At 37.2% G+C, this 19,693-nt stretch overlaps 1 protein-coding gene across 12 annotated transcripts in view; it reads right to left on the bottom strand.

Moving 5' to 3' along the window:
• The window catches only part of exoc6b (exocyst complex component 6B), a 210,895-nt gene extending 195,855 nt beyond the window's left edge, over positions 1–15,040 (bottom strand). For 5 of the 12 annotated variants that reach the window (XR_005946780.1, XR_005946781.1, XR_005946782.1 and 2 more), the window contains exon 1: positions 14,843–15,040. Coding sequence is in view for 8 of the 12 variants with exons in the window: in XM_041218027.1 (XP_041073961.1) it covers positions 14,843–14,931 (89 nt within the window). In the remaining 4 variants the exon portion in view is untranslated. Of the gene's footprint in view, positions 1–14,249; positions 14,318–14,842 lie in introns of those variants that run through there. The other 7 variants (XM_041218060.1, XM_041218070.1, XM_041217990.1 and 4 more) reach the window with 7 other exon arrangements.
• Between the last annotated feature and the right edge of the window lie 4,653 nt (positions 15,041–19,693).

Here is a 19,693-nt window from a genome sequence, read left to right as displayed (position 1 = left end):
GACAAAATTAAACAAGACCTGCAAAGATGGTTTCCCTTGCATTTATCTTTACAAGGCAGGATAGTCTACAGACTTTGAAAAATGACTTCTAGTCGGAAAGTTTGTCATTGAATTTATTAGTGTGGCTCTTATACAGTGCTGAATTTATTGTTGTATGATTCTTTTAGTATTTCTAAATGTCTGCTGTATTATCTCTCTGCAGCACTGTACAGTCTCCAGCACAGGAACAGACACTCTACTAGTTTGACCAAAAGCTTGCCTTACAAAAGACTGATCTGTGACGCACAGATGAAGGTGCCCTATGGCCGCAGCGAGTTTGCTTTAACCTGGAATTGTCTCTTTTCTTGCATTCATAGTCAGTGCGTAAACACCCAGCCGTGCCCTGCCCTGTTATTTCATACTGATATGAGCTAAAGTGCCAGAGAGACTGCCGCACCCGCCTCACATGAGCAGGGTGCGCACACAGCACAGCAACCAACAAGTTTAGAAATAGCCTGTACTGTAGGTCAGCCAGGGCTTAGACAAAATCGATGAGGAACTGAAAATACTGTACCAGTCTTTACCTGAACCTCTCAGCTTTCCTCCCATTTTCAATCCACAATATCACACTGTGTTAGCAGCCTCTGGTTCTTTACCATATAGAATATACTGTGTTATTACACTTAACTGCAAACTGCAAGAACTTCAAGCAGTTCATCAATCCAAGGCACAACTACTGCATACTGTGCAGAATGACACTGTATCTAGGCATAAAAAATAGTGGCCTAGTCCTCCATTGTACTGTACATCCTCCATGGGCCCTATATTGAAGTTAGCGTAAAGGCAAGTGAGGAATAAATTAATTTTAACAGAATAAATATAGAAAGTACCAGTAATTTACATATACATGCAAGGTGTTTGATACCTTTAATACCACCACTGAAAATTGGCTTTTTCTTCCAAACGTGGCCCTATAACCTCAGAGACTAAATCATAAAATCTGAGAAAATAAAAACAAAATAAAACAAATTAAATACTAATCTGACAATAACTTTGTACATGGTTTTATAGCTTTCAGTCAAACTGCAATATTTCAATAGTACTTTGTTTCTATCATGTACAGTACTTTATCTATTGGTACTGGTAACAGTTTTGTAATTGGCTGCATCTTGCATATATAGTAGTTATTGACAATGAAAAACAACCAATTTACTAAACCCTTAATTTAACTACTAATTACTACTTAACTACTATTGGACCGTTTTAATTGTTTTCAGCTCTTAAACAGTTGCAGAGTTCAAGTTACTTATGACATGTTAAAGCTAACTTGAAATCTGCAACTGTTTAAGAGCTGAAAAAAAAGTAAAAAGGTCTAATTTAACAAATGATCAGTTCAATTAAGTGTCTAGTTAAGTAACTGAGAGCTCAGTTGGAATGAAATCCAGCAGACACAGGGGGTCCCCAGGACCGAGTTTGAGAAACCCTACTCTAGTTAATGGAAGAAATGGAGACAGAGAGACCAAGAAAGAAAGCATTTACTGCATCTTTGATTGCCACAAATACCACTTACAGAAAAATAACTTACTGAGCAAATAACATTTAGTTGCAAAGAGTAGTTTATATTGTAGCTGGAGCGTAACAGGACAATTAATTGCCTGCAGGATAAAGTACTTGAAAGAAGTCACCTGCAAAATATATTAGAACACAAGAATATAAGAAAGTTTGGAGAAGGAGGCCACGCTCGCTATCAATCCGTGTATGGTTAGCAGTAGCTGGAAGCAGCTGTGCTGTGTTTGATAGTCCAGAATTAAAAGTATGAAACACAAGCAAATATTCAACACAAGCAATGGAGGAGAATCAGTGAATGCTGCTTGTGCAGCTTTGCAGAACCAGTGTACTTTTTCCTGTATATTGTCTATCAAATGTGCAGTACATGTTTAGCCAATAATGAGTAAGTCTTCCATTATAAAAGTTAACCATAAGAATAACATACAGCAGCAAAGTGTAATAAACCATGGTCAACCATTGTAAAGATTAGAGAGGTATGGTAAAATATATTAATAAACATGGCAAACCAGGGTAAACTATGGTAAATGCACAGTACAACCATAGTAAAAGCATGGGTAAACTGCAAACATACCATGGTAAACTTTGATAAGATTTGGCTCTAACCACTGGGACTTTTTTTTTTTTTTTTACAAAATTGCATAAAGAAAGTAGTGCACGGAGTGTGTGCACCGCTGATCTGTACTCTTTACAACGTGTTGGCCCCAACAACTAACTCTAGATGTTTTTCATGGTTTATTTTTTTTATTAATTTAAATACATTTATAACAGCTGTTTGCTGACATAGGAAGTTACTTACAGCAGCATGTTCTGGCCAATAAGCAAAGAATATGATGCATGTTACTATTTGAAAAAACACCACTCTGGAAAAACAGAATAAAATCCCACCTTTATGTTATTTGTATATGACGCCCATTACTGTTCCTGCTGTTGGACTTTTAATAAACATCTTCATCTTTAAAAATATATTAAAAGGAGAAAAACAAAGGAAACCATCTCTTTTCCTGAATACAAATTGTGCACAAGCACAGGGTACTGATTAAATCAGCAAAGCCAGCAGTGTGGAATTGTACAGTGTTTACTCGCACATAGCTTCTGTACTGAGGCGTTCCGGATGGGAACCGACACGTAAATTAATATTTCCTCCTGCGCTGACAGCCGGAGGTTCCTTCTCCGGAGGATTGGAAAGCTGCTGTCCTGGGGAAGCCACCCTGTCCGAGAGGACAGTATTTTGTTACAGTGCTGTAACCAGTAAAAAAGAGTTTATTTCACAGCACTTCACGGTCTAAAAAATATGTATTTCACAATAAAACATAATATTTAAATAAAATTTAAAAAGAGAAAGTAAGTTTGGTTGGAAGCCAGCTCCCCCACCTATGCATGTTTCATGGGTCAGTGATCTTGTGCAATATCTCAGGTTAGAGAAAAAAAAATACACACAAAATTCTACACTGCTTGGCAGTCTTCAAGTATTTTTATCAACTCAGGTTCTCTTCCCCTCCTGGACTTCCCTGAACTGTATTGTGTGGCCGGTCATGAAGCATAAACTCACAGTAGGTGACACTGAAAACCTATTTAGCATGTGTAACAGAACAAGGGTGTGCAATTTAAAAAAAAAAAAACTTCTTGTCCAAGGGACAAAATGCACACCCTTGAGGATGGTGTGGTAGGTGAGACAATGAGACAGACAGACACTGGTTGACATGCCAGAACATGTTTCCAGGTTTCAGTATAACAGCACTAGGCACCAACACTGAGCTGCCAGTAAGGGTATTACTCAATTGCTCCTTCATACAGCAGCTTACAAAAACACACATTTTTACGAAAATACAAACAAAAACTGCAAAACAAACACTGTTAAAACAAATCTTATAGAACAAAAATCAGATGGCCTAGTCCATTTGGGTAAAGGGCTACCCGACTCAGTTTAACCAAACCTACTAATCCTGGAGTAGCAGCAGGCCACAGGAACTGGCTTTCAGCTACTCTTATCCATGAAACCAGATAATTGACAATCGATTAATCAAGTAATATGCCATCTGTTTTTTTATTCTATAAGATGTGTTCTGTTTTTAATCCCATCCCTGTCAATTTTTCAAAAATATTAAAAATTAACCAAACTATTTGCAAAAACGAAACCACAAAATAAATCCTGTGGCAAGACTCAGCATGCCTCTCAGATAAATCCATAGTGTTGATACAAGCTTCCCTTCTATTTAAGTAGTAGCCTCCTTGTGGCTTCTAAGCAGTTATGGGAACTAAAAGAGAACATGAATCACTGTGATGTCAATATTTTTGCAATAAGTCATAAAAACCGACTAGTCCTGTATGAGTGGTTTATTTAACATCAGCCTAGAATAGTGACATGAATATCAAATATATTTAAAAAAAAAAAAAAAAAATGTTTTAAAAAATAATTCTTTAAATTTTAAACTTTTCAAACAGGTCCCCTTGCTGCAATCAGCATTACATTTAAATCGACTGGAATAGATACAAGTTTTCTAGCTTTGCAAAACCAAATGAAAAGGTCATGGGAAGTCACAGGAATAAGGAGTGGAAGATTGTTCCAGGAGAAGGTGCCACACAGGAAGATGCTTCATTCTCAGAAAACAACCTTTGGAAACATGAGGCTGGGAAATACACAGATAAGCACCACTGGATGGCAAACAGACTTAAGACCCGCAGCGTCATGGAGAACTCTACAGTACAGGCTGAAATCCAGACCCGCTGGCCTACAGTGTAACTCTAATTGAATTTGAAGTATTAGTCTACTCAACAGGCTGTAGGGTTTAAAACACAATGTATTACTTTCATAACTTTCGACTTTGTTGTACTTAATACTGTTATCTTTTTCAACCTAAATGCGATTGTTTGATATTTGTAATAACACGGCCCTGGTCATATATCAGTTTTGACTATCGCTCTTAGAAAATGACTTTCCTTAAAAAAAAAAAAAAAAAAATCACCTTAAAACCTAGATTTACCTTGAACTTGTACTGATTCGTCAGGTACTTTTTCCACTGAGTAAAGACGTTCCAGGAACATAGTCCCAAACATTTTTTAAATAATAAACAAGGATGACATACACATAAGAGAAAAATAATTAGTTTTTAATTAGTAAATTGATTTTTAGTTTGTATTACCTTGTTACGATTTTAAACCCCTATTTATAATCTGGACGTTGCTGAGAAATGAACACAGCAATTACTGAACATTCTGTGTACGATGGAGTCTGAAAGCTGCTTGTTACTGGAGCGTCATTTGAGCTGACAGGGAAGTGGATTGGCTGCTGCCAGAGTAACAGGAACACGATCCACTGCTTGATTGGTTGGTTTTGAGTGTTGTTTGGAGGATCCAGGAGAGAACAGTACATTTGCTGAACATTTGACATGATGGTCTACAGACCAGCACCAGTTTCAAACTTCTAGGTTTTCAAGCTCATTCTCCAATACGTTTATATGCCTTGCTGTATTGTTACTTGTAGTACTAGGGTTTTGTAGCAGGTTTTCAACAGCAGTAGCTGGTTGTAGATGAGGATGGTAAATGTACCCACTCTGGTATATTGATACATGCCCAAATAAATCAATTTACATAAATACAGAGTTCTGGTAGTCTGTCATGTTGTCAGTTTAGCTGTAAACAAAAATGTAATTTTAAAAAAGCCAGTATACAGACGGACTGATTTTAAATTTGATTCACAGATGGTACCGAGACGTTCCAGCAGGCCTCTACCATCAATTACAGCCTGTTAGCGCTGGAAGTGGATTGGGTGAATCGTTTTCTAACAGGAGTTTAATAAGACACACCTGAGCTTGTTACCTGCACCCTGCCTGCCTGTCCAGTTGTCTTTTTACTTAGAGAATAGTTTTGTGAAGAAAAAACTATAAAACGCTCAATAGGGTAAATGACAAGATACTTAAGTATATAATGTCTTGGCTGCTGAAAGGAGTTTTGATTCATATACTGTGCTTATATCACTGGGTGATGTGGTCTCCACCCTCAAACATGAAGGACCTGCTATTGATCTCATTAAGAGGAATGCCTGTGTGCTGCTTTTGCATGTATTAGACACTAACCTTACAGAGCTGTGTGTAACACAGATTTTTTTTTCTCAGAGCTGTTACCACATAGATTATATTCAGCCAAGTTCAGCAAAGACATATTTTATATTTTGAAAAGTTCAAGTCTTTATTCTTGTTGCCAAGAAATCCTGTTGCAGGGAATACAGGATACAAAAATAAACTTGCTTTGAACAGTCTAGGTTTGTTTTCTTAACTCGGGCCACTCTGACCTACTTGTCATCTTTCTCTCTCTCCCTCCAACTACTGACACATGTAGCTTGTAAACTTGCCTTTTATCCCTATATCCCATCCCTTAATTAACAGGCAGGCTCTCTAAGGTACACATTTAAATACCCAATATACATATTAAAATACACCAAGTAGTTCAAGTAAATAAGTACATACTAGAATCAGTCACTGTCCACATTGTCTATCATCAGTGATTTATATCATGTACTGTATTATGTTAAAAATGTAATACAGTACAGATTTCAATAAACAAGCATTTACAGAAAAGTCCATCTTTTTACTTTATGTTCCGGCTGGCAATAATGACGGCGGCTATTTCATGACGCAAAAATGGTCATTAATAACTAATTGATTGATTGAGTTCACTGTTAAATAAGCAAAATCCTACAAGTTGTTCTACTTTTTTGTGTGCGTTTTGTGCGACGGGGAAGGCGCAAGTAGATTTTGAAGAAGGACTAGTCGATTTTTCTCCCTGTATACCCTCAATAAAACACCCTTTGCAAAATTCATAATGTAGATATATAGGACTAGAAAGCATTGCAAAAGCACCCAAACGGTTAACGAAAATGAGCAGCAGCCGAACCTCCATGAGTCATTTTCCACTTGTGCAATATGACTGATCAAAGGCAGAACAGCCTCTCCCTGCAATTCACCAGCAAGACACTCTGAACCCAGGCAGCCTACATTGACACTTCATACTTGGCACTTCAATTAAAGACTACTAAAATTTTTACTAACTTTTTAACCTTTTCATGCATGGTGATGGAGTTAGGAAAAAAAAAAAAAAATCTAGTCTTTATACAAGATCATACAGAAGACCCAAATGAACCTCATATAAGGACCAATTCCTATAAATAATGTATTCACACTTATGAGTTCTCTGAAATAATACTGAAAAAACTTCATTTTAAAATCCTGTTATACATATTCACAAGGATTTAAGGGTTCCATGAATGTCGGCAGCATCATAAGGTGATGCCTGGGTGATATTCTGTATAATGACCTGTTTTAATGAAAATTGGTTTATGAGAACAGATAGAAGGGAATAGTTAAGGGGCCCCACCTTATTTTAAACTAAATGTTTTCAGTATAAATAGAAGGGCAGCTACAACGACAACCTTGAGCTCCAGATCTATCCACCACCTGAAGGAGTCATACACCATCTCCTTTAAGTAGAAAAGGAAACTTGGCCATTATCTTAAATCTGCTGTACATAACCAAATGTAACATATGTTTAATACAATACATGTAAGTTTGGGCTTTGGAATAAATAGGCCTATAATCTTTTTTTTTTTTTTCCCCCCAATTATGAGTCATTCAGTTCTTATACTTTATTGATAATCAATATTTAACAGAATTCATGTTTTAATTATAAGAAATTGAGCAACAAATCTACAGTGCTGAGTGAGACCATTTTAATGACTATACTAGTATGAGTAAAATATTATTTCTATGTTATTTTTAAATAGACCACCACAAAATGATTGATATAAACAGATTATCAATGTTGATTTCATATACTAATTACCCTTGGGTCATTCCAGCTCATGTCAGTAGATGGGGGCTACTCACTGTTATACGTCAAAAGGCATACATCAATTATTTTTCATTGGAAGGTTGCTGAAACATGCTTTAAAGCCATTGTACACATACAGAGGATCCCCATCGTCTCGTAATAAACGTACAGTATTGTATGTGAGATTTAAAAGTATTATATTAAAATGCAATCCAAAACATATATAGGAGGCTAAAGTATGGTGACATTTTGTGTAAAATCAACAAAGTTATCGCATTCACTAGGTCGTGTGACAGATAGAAGAATGCACACAATCAGCGCATAGGAAGCCCAAGCACATGCATTGTATAAACAGAAGTATATGCTCATTTATTTTGATCTTTTAACAAAATAGCCCATTATGAACGATCATTTGATCTAATTTAGCCCATCAGGACCATAACTTGTGTTATGATTTGTATCATATTATCGTTTCAAGTACAACCACAAATATAGAAAACCCCTCCCCAAATTTCCACTTGAGATGGTATGCCCCCTTAGTAACTAAGATCCATCTTCTTGAAATGATCATTGTCTGCCTTGTTGGTTTCAATAGCAATCCTTATATGTACTGTACAGCGTCTGTCTCTATGGGGTCGGCAGACTTCGGCCCTGTTGGGAAGTAAACCTTCCTCTTGAAGAACTGCGAGTGGTATCTTCTTGCAGCTAATTGGTGTTTTCTAGCCCTCCCAATGGAGTTCCCTGCAAGGAAAGGAAGGGTATGTGCCACTAGGTGTGCCCGACAACCTACCAGCTGCTAATTTAATTAGACCCAGAAGTGAACAACTCATTACTGAGTGAAAAGTCAAGAAAAACAGGCTCTGGCATGTATTCAAAAACTGACTGTGGACACGTCACTCCAACAATGTCAAGGGTCTCTACTCAAGAACATTAGCACTCCTACAGCAGCCAAAGATTTAAACAAAATGAACAGAAACACAAATATAAAATGAAGGATATTACACCGTAACAGCCCTTCTGCTTTGGGTGACGCAGTTTGTGAAGAAAAGTGATAACACCAATCAGGAAGGTATGCAAGTCAGCAGTTGAATAAAAAGTTCAGTGAAGGGAGAGGTTACTGTAAGTGGGAATTATGATTCTCTGAAATTAGGAGCAACGCAAAATCCTTTAAAGAAGTACTGGACAGACCACTCTCAGGGTCTATAATGATGATCCGGCTATGCAATAACTTAGCACATGAATTAAACACACTTTTATCCAGATTTAATGCATTCGGCTAGTAATAGGGAAAATTAAATGATAGCATTTCTTTATTTTTCTCTATAGATCTAGCTACGGTAATTAACCAATCTGCCCAGTACAACTGACATTTTTTGCACGATTTTTGTAGGCGATCCTTTCCTATACAGTATCTCCTTCAGCAGACGTGGTCGTTTTTTAAAAGGGAAATAAAACAAAAACTGTCAAAGTGTGAGTATTTGCATTCTTATTTATGCTTACCAGAGTATTCATACTTCTAAATAATGCAGTCTGATGAGTCAAAGGGGTTTCGGTCTGCAATTCAGCCTCCCAACAGTAGAAGGCATCAAACCAACTCAGGACTTCCCTTACCAAGGTCTTGTGACCATGACAAAAGTCATCTTTATGAGGGGCGGCACCTTGGTGAGGGGTGGAAGTACAAGTATGTAAATTCCAGCCACTGGAGTCAAGTGAAGTTAAGGATACCTGTCAGTCTGGGATTGGTGATCCACTGACTACCGGGGCGGGGTTTGCATACTAAAAGGAACGTGCTACTGTGTTCGGGGTTGGTCCTGAGGAATAGAGGCGGGGAAAAAAAAGCTGGAGGGAAGTACGTGTGGGGTTGGACTGTGTTATTTACTTTTAATTACGGACAGAGGCCTTACTAACTTTGCTCTTTTCTGTTTTTATTCCTTTTTGTTTCACAGAAAGTGTAATATTAAATAAAAATTTTATTTTTTTTACACGTAAATCGCTGTCTGGAAAATCCATTTTTACTCACACGCCTCACATGCAGGAATATTGTGCTTCACTGATTTTAGTATTCAATTATATGACAAGTTAAAAACTGTAAAGTTCATGAGCAGAACCCTCTATAGAGGCAGAATCACCAGGCGTCCACCCTGTACCAGTAGATTCGCTGGTGCCCAAGCGAGCTCTGCACTAATGTGACATGCATTTTTAGAGGGAAATAAGAGAATCAGCTGCAAGACAGACACAAATATGCTTATGTTAATGCTTTGTAAGAATGGTCTCAAAATAACAGGTTTACCTGAAGGGGCTGCTATCTCGATTTGAGGTTAATATTCATGACAATAACTTGTGAATGTCAGTAAACTGAGTGCAAAGATTGTTGCCAGTTACTGTGAACAATGTGCGCATTTCAGCCTTAGAGGGAATGCTGTCCACAGGCCAGCAATGGTTGAGGACCTCTGATGTACAGTCATTTCATATGATATCACACCGCGGGGTGGGATCTGTCACAGCCTGAAACATTTCCAAAGGGGGGCCCAGAAAAAAAAAAGTTTGAGAACCCCTGCTCTATACATTAATATTTTGTATCAGGCCACTCAACACAATTAGCAGGGATCCTTTATAAAAGGCACGGGTGTCATGCATATTTCAAGTCAGACTGCTCCACATACAGATTTGAAGGCTATTTTTAAAACTGTCTGAGCAACAAGTTAAGCTGTCTGGTACCATCGCCAGGTAGACTAGGCTGTGGAGCTTACTTGCTTACTTACACCAGTGCACATACAGAGAGACCTCACAATCGCGAAATAATCACACAGGATGCAATGCGAAACTTTTATACAAGGCTAGGAGTGCATAACACAAGTTTGGTGGAGACTGGCGCAAACTCAAGCCAGTAATCGTACTCAGCATGTAGAGCTTGACAGAAACAGACACGAAAGGATAAAGAACTGCATAACCAAAAGCATACTTCATTAGAACAACTGTCCGTGTAAAAATATACCAAATAATTGAGGGGGGGATCCTATTACTGCAATTAAACTATGCGGTTTTGGAGAATGTCAAAGACAGCAAGAGCCTGAGTCTGAAACTCCATTCCTGAGCTGTACATTTGAGCCAATTGTTAAGACCTTGCTGTAGATGTAGGATAACCTGTGAGCCATACCCTGTGTAACCTGATCCTGCAAGTTATTCCTGTGGAGCCAAAAATATGACTGGGGGGAGGGAGTGTGCAGCATCTGCAGTACCTACGCCAGCGAGATTCTCATTAAAGTGCTAGCTTTCATTTAGCACAACTGAGGGAAATGCGTTATCAAAACAATTAAAATCCCTAAATTACGGGTCAACATGCCTTTGTATCTTTGGAACTCATTCTCTTCGAACATAAAAACAGCCTTTTCACAATCACACAAATATTTATTTAAACCTGACCAGGGTTGCAGATCCTGTAAATACTGATGATGACCAGGATCATGTAAACTGGAATTGTTCTATGGTTATGCTTTTATTTTGTATTACTGTTTTTTATGATTGTTTTAACTGTTTTTGTCTTGTAGGAATGACTAGTCTACTTTTGCCATTGATTTTATAATGTTATTTCTTGCCACCTTCTCCTGCCAGGACCCTCTTGTAAATGATATGTATATCTAAATGGTTCTATTATGGTTAAATAAATACGTTTGGTAATCAGGCAGACTGGCACAGCACTGCCACACAGACAGAACGCCTAGCTTTAAAAACGAAGAGGGGGGAAAGAAAAACATCAAAAATGTTAATATTTTAAATGTTTAAACACAACAGTAAAGGGACAGTTTCTGATGGCAATAAAACCCTGTTTATTGGGCATTACAGAACTGTACCGTGTCTGAACTTCTCTGTACAATCTTGAACTTGTCTATACATTTGTCGCCTTCTCGACACGGTCAACTACAGTATCAGACAATAATGCCTTCTAAACAGGCCCCTCATGCTTTATTAACAGACACATATTTCTTTCAAACAAACAAAAGTTAACTTTTTAAGGCAGCAGTGAGGATTTGCTACCTGCCTGGAAAGTAGAAGCAAAATTGTCTTGTTTGGTAGCGGTTTATTCAACTAATAATTACATATACAAATATTTAAACAATAAACACCTACCTTTAGCTTTAAATAGACTGAATAGCCCATATTAGGCCTATATTTAGGTCAGAAATTTATTACTAACTGGTTTGTTGCTCACACCCTGCTTTTTCACTGGATTTTTAAATGCTGTGCAATTTTGGAGAAATTAACTAAGAAGTAATAACAGGATAAGAGATATGAACCAAAAGTTTGTTTTATTAAACAGTGACATTAGTTAACTATGTGTGGAAGTTACAGTATAAATGTGTGTGTGTGTGTATGTTACATATAAATATATACATTTTTGTTAAACAGGAGAAGTAAGCAAGATTGTATTCTGTCTGTTACTCGTACAAATAAAACATGGAAGCCGTTATACCTGTCAGTCTGGGATTTGGGTTTTTGTTTTTGTTTTGTTTTATTTTTTCCCCCCATAGGTCAGAATTTTGATAAAGTAATAATTATCTACCTATAATGTGTTCATTTTCAGCGTGCGTAAAACCAGGGTTAACATAACAAAAACCAGAGCTGCCATTGTCCATGACAGATTAAAATTGCATTTTATAGACATTGAATAATCTTAATGTCTTGTTAAACCATTATCTTAAAAAATCATAATGTTTTTAGCAGTTACTTTATTTTACTTTGGTCTATAAAATAAACTTCCACTGTCCAATATGATTTGCATTGTGGGCCTCGCGCGTGTCTACATGGGGCGGTAAAAACCTCAGTCATCTACAAATCGGGAAGCTCTATTAGCAATGGTTTCCCGCTTTATGAAAGATACTAATAATGTACTTGATTAAAAAAAAACTAATACAGGTAATTGTATACCTGTTCACTCAGGATCGGTCATATAAACTGCAACATAAGGTTGCTACTGCATAAAAAATGCTACTGCATAAAAAAATAAAGAAAAAACACTAGCAGGAAATTAAGTTTTGGGAAGCAAAATGCTACCAATATGTTAACATGGAGCTTTGCTTTAAAGGAAGTGCACACTAATATATATATTTTTTTAACTCCAGGGCAGATTTGCACAAATTCCTACTAAAATGTAAAAAAAATATTTAAAATATAAAAAATAATATATTTTTGTTATTCATTTGTGGGTGGGAAACACCCTTACTGTAAGTGTATAACCCTAAAATCCTTTTAGTTTTGTAACATTAACAGTTGTTTACTTTTAGAATATGAACCCTAATCCACTGCTAAACCCTATATCTTTGTACTGTAGCAATGTAATAGCAAGCACAGCTGGTTCTCAGCTTCAGCACAACAGAATCTATCATATGTATTAAACACTCAATAATGCTACATTTAAAAATACAAAAATAAACAAACAAATTCAGCATCTCCTATTGAACCCAGTGGAAAAGACTTGTCAATTTTTTTTTTCCCAATTAATTTATTAAGTTTCCTTCAGTATTTTTTTTTTTTTTTTTTTTAAAACAGCAGTATCCAATCTAATGACATGTCTGTTAATCATTAAAAAACAAACATGCAGCTTGAATAGGGGTCCCTTCTTTAGCTACCTTGCAATAAATTAGACAAGTATCTATACATGTAACAAGGTGGATGCTGGGCGCAAACATGCAACCCCATGAACCACAAGCCAGCGTCTTAACCACAATGCAAGAGAGCCGTTTCAGCGCTTTTAACCTCATCTAATCAACACAGACACAACCCATAACGGCAGTGTATCACACAATGCCTGTTACATACAGCTGGACATGAAGCATAAAAAAAACTCAAATGCAAGCTCAAAGAGAGCTACAGAAACAAAACAAAAACTAGACTACTGTTACTGTACAGTAACTCAAACAGCAGCCCACTGTGCATTTCTATTGATCACCCAACTTAGAGTACCACACTGCATTTTGTTTTTATTTGCTTTTAACACATTGACCTTTAAAAGTGAATGACTTTGCCATTATATAACGCCTAAGGACAAGTGTTATTATGTATCCCTATACATTAAAATGTTCAAGTCACATTAGATTGTACTGGCTGAACAAACAGACTTACAGACATGTTACTAGGACCAGAGGGATTTTTACCAGCACTAACACCGCTGTTAGCTGCTTTCATAGCTGCACACAAAACAAATTCTTAATAAAAAATACCCCTTTCCCTTTCTCTTAAATTAAGGAAATAAAAACAATAATGATTATCTTTCTTCAGCCCTGATGTGACAGTCTTCACTGTTTCATGCTACTGCTCAGAAGTACAAACCTGCCTTTTATAGTAGCAGACTTCATGTATCTGGGGTAGTGATATCAATAGGACATCACTGGGAGCGGAACCAGCTGTAATGTCAAGTACAGCAAAGGGCAGTGTTGCGTAAAGCACAAGCTTTATATATATATATATATATATATATATATATATATATATATATATATATATACACATACACACATACACACACACACACCTTCCCACAGTTATACTAGGCAGATTTACCTTTTGTTACACTTGCCATCATACCTCTCAGTGCTTTACAGTGCTTATACAGTACCCATGCTCCACCATGCTTTATTAAAATTATCTATGCTTTTGCCATAGTATACTTTTATGAGGGACAGAACTTATGTACCCTAATACTATTACGAAAAAAAAAAAGTGTCTTGCGCAAAAGGTTTTCGACTTAACAACAGTCACATAATAAAGTACTATAACAGTTAAGCCTGCATATAAATGTGAAAAAATCAAGATAAGCAAAACAAAACCTAAATTCCCCGCCATGTTTGACAGAAGTTAAAATAACAAAAAGTAAACCCAACCTTTTCAGTGAATAACTGCATGAAGTTGAAGCCACAAAACTCTATAATTATTGAAGTTAAATTCCGACTTGGAACACTTAATGTAGTTCAGTACGAGTATTTCACAACGTCTGACGATATCTAGTGGGCAGACATAATTAACACATGACGTTAGTAAAAATATGTTTGCTCCAACGCCATAGAAATACTATTCTCAGCAAAATATGATAACTACCACACCGCATTTCTCTGAAGAGATTCCATACACACCGATGGGGATATACACTGTAGTTCTACACAGTCGAGTACAGTACCCACTTGCATTTTATTTGGAAACCCGAGTCCTAGATAAGCCTCATTCGTTGGTTTACTGTCGTACATAAAAACGTTGTCAGTGTCAACCATTTAAGTTGATGCATTTCATGGTCCTTGGCAGCCACAACTTAGAAAAACAATCTTGGGAGCTGCCTGGGACACGGAGGTTTTGGGAGACTCCCTAAGCCGCCTGTCGTGAGGACTCGGAGGGGTGCGCGTGAGTGACACACTCCCCGCTGCCGGCCAGTCTGCGTACACAGACCTGCTACAACCGCACGGCACTGCCAGCTGTTCCTTACCTGAGGGTAGGTCCGATGCAGTTTGTATCAGTGCTCTCGATTTCCCGCAGGATACGTTCATTCTCTGCCGCTGCCTCCAAACTCGCCATTTTCCCATGCCCCAGTAACACCGCTGTGTGTAGTGCGTCACGGAGTAAAACAAACCGTCCCCCGCACTAAGGAGACCTGGGAAACTGAGTTTTCAACGTGGGCAATGAGCAAGGATTGTCAAAAGAAATGCGGGGCCATGCATGAGAACACAACGCATCCACTTGGGAGTCAAATGAATTCTGGGAAATTGAGTTTTTTTTTTTTTTTTTTTTTTTTTTTTAATAGTGCTTTGGCGTCAACCGACGACCCCCTGTTAAGATTACCAGTATAACAGTATGGGTTGTTTGCAGACAAGGCATTATATTTTAAAATTATGCAAAACCACGTAGGACCACCTACTGTATCTCACAGCTAATAATTAAAACCAGGCCCCGGGAGACAGAGGTGTTCTAAAGAGGAAGTAGTTTTAAATATCAATTTCTTTAGTTGTTGTTGTGTTGTTATTAGTTTTGTTACATTTCCCATACTATTTCATGGTGTTTGAAATCATTTGAAGTGGTTCTGGCTACTATTGCACCAATACTGAGGGGCATACATCTACCTATACATGACTGAGCTTCTTTGACGTTATCTATAGAATCCAAATTATGGAGTCTCAGCATTCCTCATTCCATTCAAATCACGTAACAACAAGACTTCAACTCTGAGGGCCACACCCACTGTACACTTAAGTATGTGTAAAGTGTTTCAGTAAATGTCATCATTTGAATTCAACCATGTTTTCCCCAGCATATAGGACTCACCAGACAAGCCCAAAGCCAGCTAATAAAGGCAGGCTTAGAGAAAAACTGAAGTAACGCAATATGGAAACAACAAAACCTAGGACCGCTCTGAATGATTGTGAAGATCATAACATATTAAGGGAAACGTTTTCAAGCAATTAAAATGAAATTGTAAGTAATTTATTCTTCAAAATAGATAGATGCAATGATATCAATGCTTCTACCTTTTATGTGTGTTTACATTAGAAAGAAGATCTTAGTGGTAGGCAGACACCTTTCAGAACGCAATGGGGCTAATTTTAGAAATACTACAAAGAAACAAAATACATTAAATGACAAGGATTTCAACACTGAAAAAGACCTGAGATGTTTGTCATTAAATATATTTATGCAGTAAAAAAAACATTTGAGTAGTTTCATAAAAGTCTTTTGAAAATCCTTAATCGATCTCTCCATGTGTAAGGCAGTATCGTATTCACATCTCTCCATGTGTATGGCAGTATCGCATTTATATCTCTCTATGTGTATGGCAGTATCACATATCTATCACTCCATGTGTCTGGCAGTATTGCATTCACAGGAAGTGTCTCCGCTCCGCCTTATAGGGGAGCTTCCTGAGTTTTCCTTGCTATGATTCGGCCTCTCCTTAGCCCCCTGCACGTTTTCGAAGTGAATGGATCCCATCCTAGCTCCCTTGCGGCTGCAAGTGACCAGGGTGATGAATTACCTGAATGACTAGTTGATCTGCCCAGTCGCAGGAAGGAGTAGTGGCCCACACAGCTATTGTGATGAAGCATCTTTTGAGGCTGGGTCTTACCCTCAGTGATGCCAGAGCCAGTTAACAAGGGTTCACAGTACAATTGGTGTTGTGTTAGAAACTATTGGGTCTGATGGCCACGGCTTCATCACCCACCCAACCAAGGTTAATCCACCAGTGCCCGATCCAACTGTGGCTCAGTGCCTTCAGCTGCACCCCAAGTGCGACGGACACCGTTGGCTGACCGTGTCTCACCTATATTGGGAAGCGCTACGCTGGTGGAGGCAAGCCTCTCACCTGAGCGAAGGTGCAAGGATAGGAGTGAAACACAACCATCAACTGGTGATGACAGACGCACCCAACTCTGGCTGGGGGGCAGTCTGGGCAGGTAGAAGTTCGCAGACCATGTTCAAATCGTTGGACATTCCTGCACATAAATGCACGGAGCTGAAAGCAGCCCATAAGTGGCCCCGGCTTTTCTCAGAAAAGTCCAGTTAGAGAAAGTGTTAGTTCTCCCAGTGGCTCCCTAGTGGCTCAGGAGAATATGGTTCCCGACCCTGTGCCAGATGTTGTATGGCCAGCCCTGGGAGATTCCACTTTGTGTGGATCTCCTCAGTCAGACGAAAGTCTCTCTTTGGCATGGGTCTGGCCCCTGAAAGGGACCGCTGGTTAGCCCTAGGGTTATCAGACACAGGCAGACACTAAGTCCTTGTATACCTATAAGTGGAAGTATTTTCAAGCTTGGTGTCTGGCTGGGAACTATGACCCCATTACATGCCCTATGTCAGGCATTTTGCAGTTTCTGCAAGAACTGCTCGATGCTGGTTGATCGCCTTCCACCTTGAAGGTGTATTTAGCGGCTATCTCTGTCCCCGTAGAGTCGATGTAATCCATATATTTATTTTATATAGATTACAGACTAATGAAAATATATTGTGCACCATATATTTTTCAAAATATAAAATAAATATATGGATTACATATTAAAATATATTTAAAATATATCCCATATATTTTAAATATATAAAAAGGGGCTAATTTCTATATATGAAAAGTATAAGTACCATACTTTTCTACCATATATTAAAAATATATGTTTTTTTTTTTCCCAGAACGCATCAAAAAGCCATAATACTTTTTCTTAGGCCCAGAAATGGATGCCTAACTATACAATGAAACAGCATGCAGGGGCTTGATTTTACGCTGAAAAATAACTGTTTTAGAACTGAACTCATTTTAAACTCATTTCACAGAGCATACTTTGGTTGACACTTAATTTATTTGGAAACATTTGTGTATCTTGTAAAAATAAACATTAATATCTCTTTAGAAAAAATGCTGAATTGTTAAACATTTGTTTTTACAGTGTATTAGAGTAGTTATTTCATATCTTCCTGTCTCCACTCTTATCTCACACATACACAGTGTATGCATTTTGCTCTGCCTTTCTATGTCTGGTTATTATTTATGTCACTCGGTAAACTGCCAAACCAATTCGATTTGCAATAGTGTCCTGGTGTGCTTTACAAGACAATAAAGAGACAATGAGACAATAAAGGGGTTTTAGCTATTGAAATAATCTCATGCAGTATATCTTACATGTTGTGAACTTCCATCCGCTATGTGCTGTAAAACAGTATGCAATTTGAAACTAATAAATGTGGTAGAAAATGTGTATTTTCATTTTAAGAAATTGTGGACCATATTTTCAAAGTTTTTCCTCAATTCTTTAATTTTGAGAGAATGGAAAATCATGTTAATGTTACAAAATAGAAAACAAAACACCTTGTGAGTGCCTAAGAAGTGTTCCAAAAAACAGGAGTGATTAGTCTTACCTGTTGTGCACTTTTCATTCATTATATAGGTCTCAAATGTGCAGCTTTGAAATAATTTGTGTTTGTTTGTTTTGTTTAAATGATGACTGGTACTAATGTAAAGAAACCTGTTTGCAAGTCTTTCTGATAGTGTGCACTTCCTTGGTAATTTCCCTACCTTTTCAATGCCTTCTTTCCTGTCATTAACTGACCAGCTGCCTCCCTGATTGGCTGATGTGCTTTCAGTCAGTAACATGCTTTGACACAGAAATCTCTGCTGAGGTGGAATGACCCAGGAAGTGACCCGGATGTTTTAAAATGAAGGTACTTATTTGCTATAGCATGTGTTTCTTTCACAACTAGACACTGGAGTCCTAAATAGTTTATTGGAGTGCCATACAAGTCAGATGTATGGAATAATTGTGTTCACATCCACTTTAATTAAAGACTGCACTCTTTGGGCAGACACAGGAAGTCCAGCAGATAGTAATGGGGTATTATAAATGGTGGAAGAAAACATACAAATAAAAAGATAAGAGGTGGGGAGATGTCATGTAAAACACTGGTTAAAGTACATCTTTCAGAGTTCAGCTGCAATTACAGTACAGACAAGAACTATGGAGGATAATTTGTGCCAAAATTTAAAAATAATAAATAAATAAAAAACGAAATAAAAATCGAAATAAATAAATAAATAAAACGAAATAAGTAAATACATAAAAATATAAATAAATACAAATATAAATACATATTATAGAAATTGAAATATATGTATTTATTTATTTCGAATTTGATTTCGTTTTTCATTTATTTTTATTATTTTTAAATTTTGGCACGAATTCTCCATAAAGAACAGCCCTCAAGTAGCTGTTTTTCTAATTGAAAGAAATCAAGACTCCTCACTAGAGGGAGCCCTATTCACACAGAATGTGCCAGATGTCTTTTTTTTCAGTAGTGCTTCTTTTCCACTTGTTATGTAAAATGTTTAGACTTTTTATTTATTTATTTATTTTTGTATTAATATTGAATTACTTATGGATGTAGCTCTAAGTTTATATGGAGTCATCATCTTTTGGAAAACATGCCGTCGCCAATTCACCAATTCTACTGCTTTTTAATGTGGTAATAATACACCCTTCATATTAGCGTATTCTGACTCAAACAAACAAAGATTATTGCACTCATGAACTTTGTCTCTACACAAGAGATGATGTACTGGAATTTTGACTTAATTAAAATCTTTAATGGTAGTTTGTTAATTTCTCATTTCTCATACATATTTTATAACGTTGTTTCCATATAAACGTTTAATTTCACTTTGGTGAACATAGATGAATTGCAAACTTTTTTTTTTTTTTTTTTTTTTTTTTTTTTTTTTTTTAAAACGTGTGTTTAATTGATAACTTTATTTGGAGCCGTGTCGAATAATCCTATTGGACAGGATTGAAAAACAAGTCATACTTCTACC

Source organism: Polyodon spathula, chromosome 2 (genome assembly GCF_017654505.1).
Source record: "Polyodon spathula isolate WHYD16114869_AA chromosome 2, ASM1765450v1, whole genome shotgun sequence".
Taxonomy (NCBI): domain Eukaryota; kingdom Metazoa; phylum Chordata; class Actinopteri; order Acipenseriformes; family Polyodontidae; genus Polyodon; species Polyodon spathula.
Note: the sequence above shows the minus strand (reverse complement) of the source record. Positions and strands in the feature narration are given on the sequence as shown.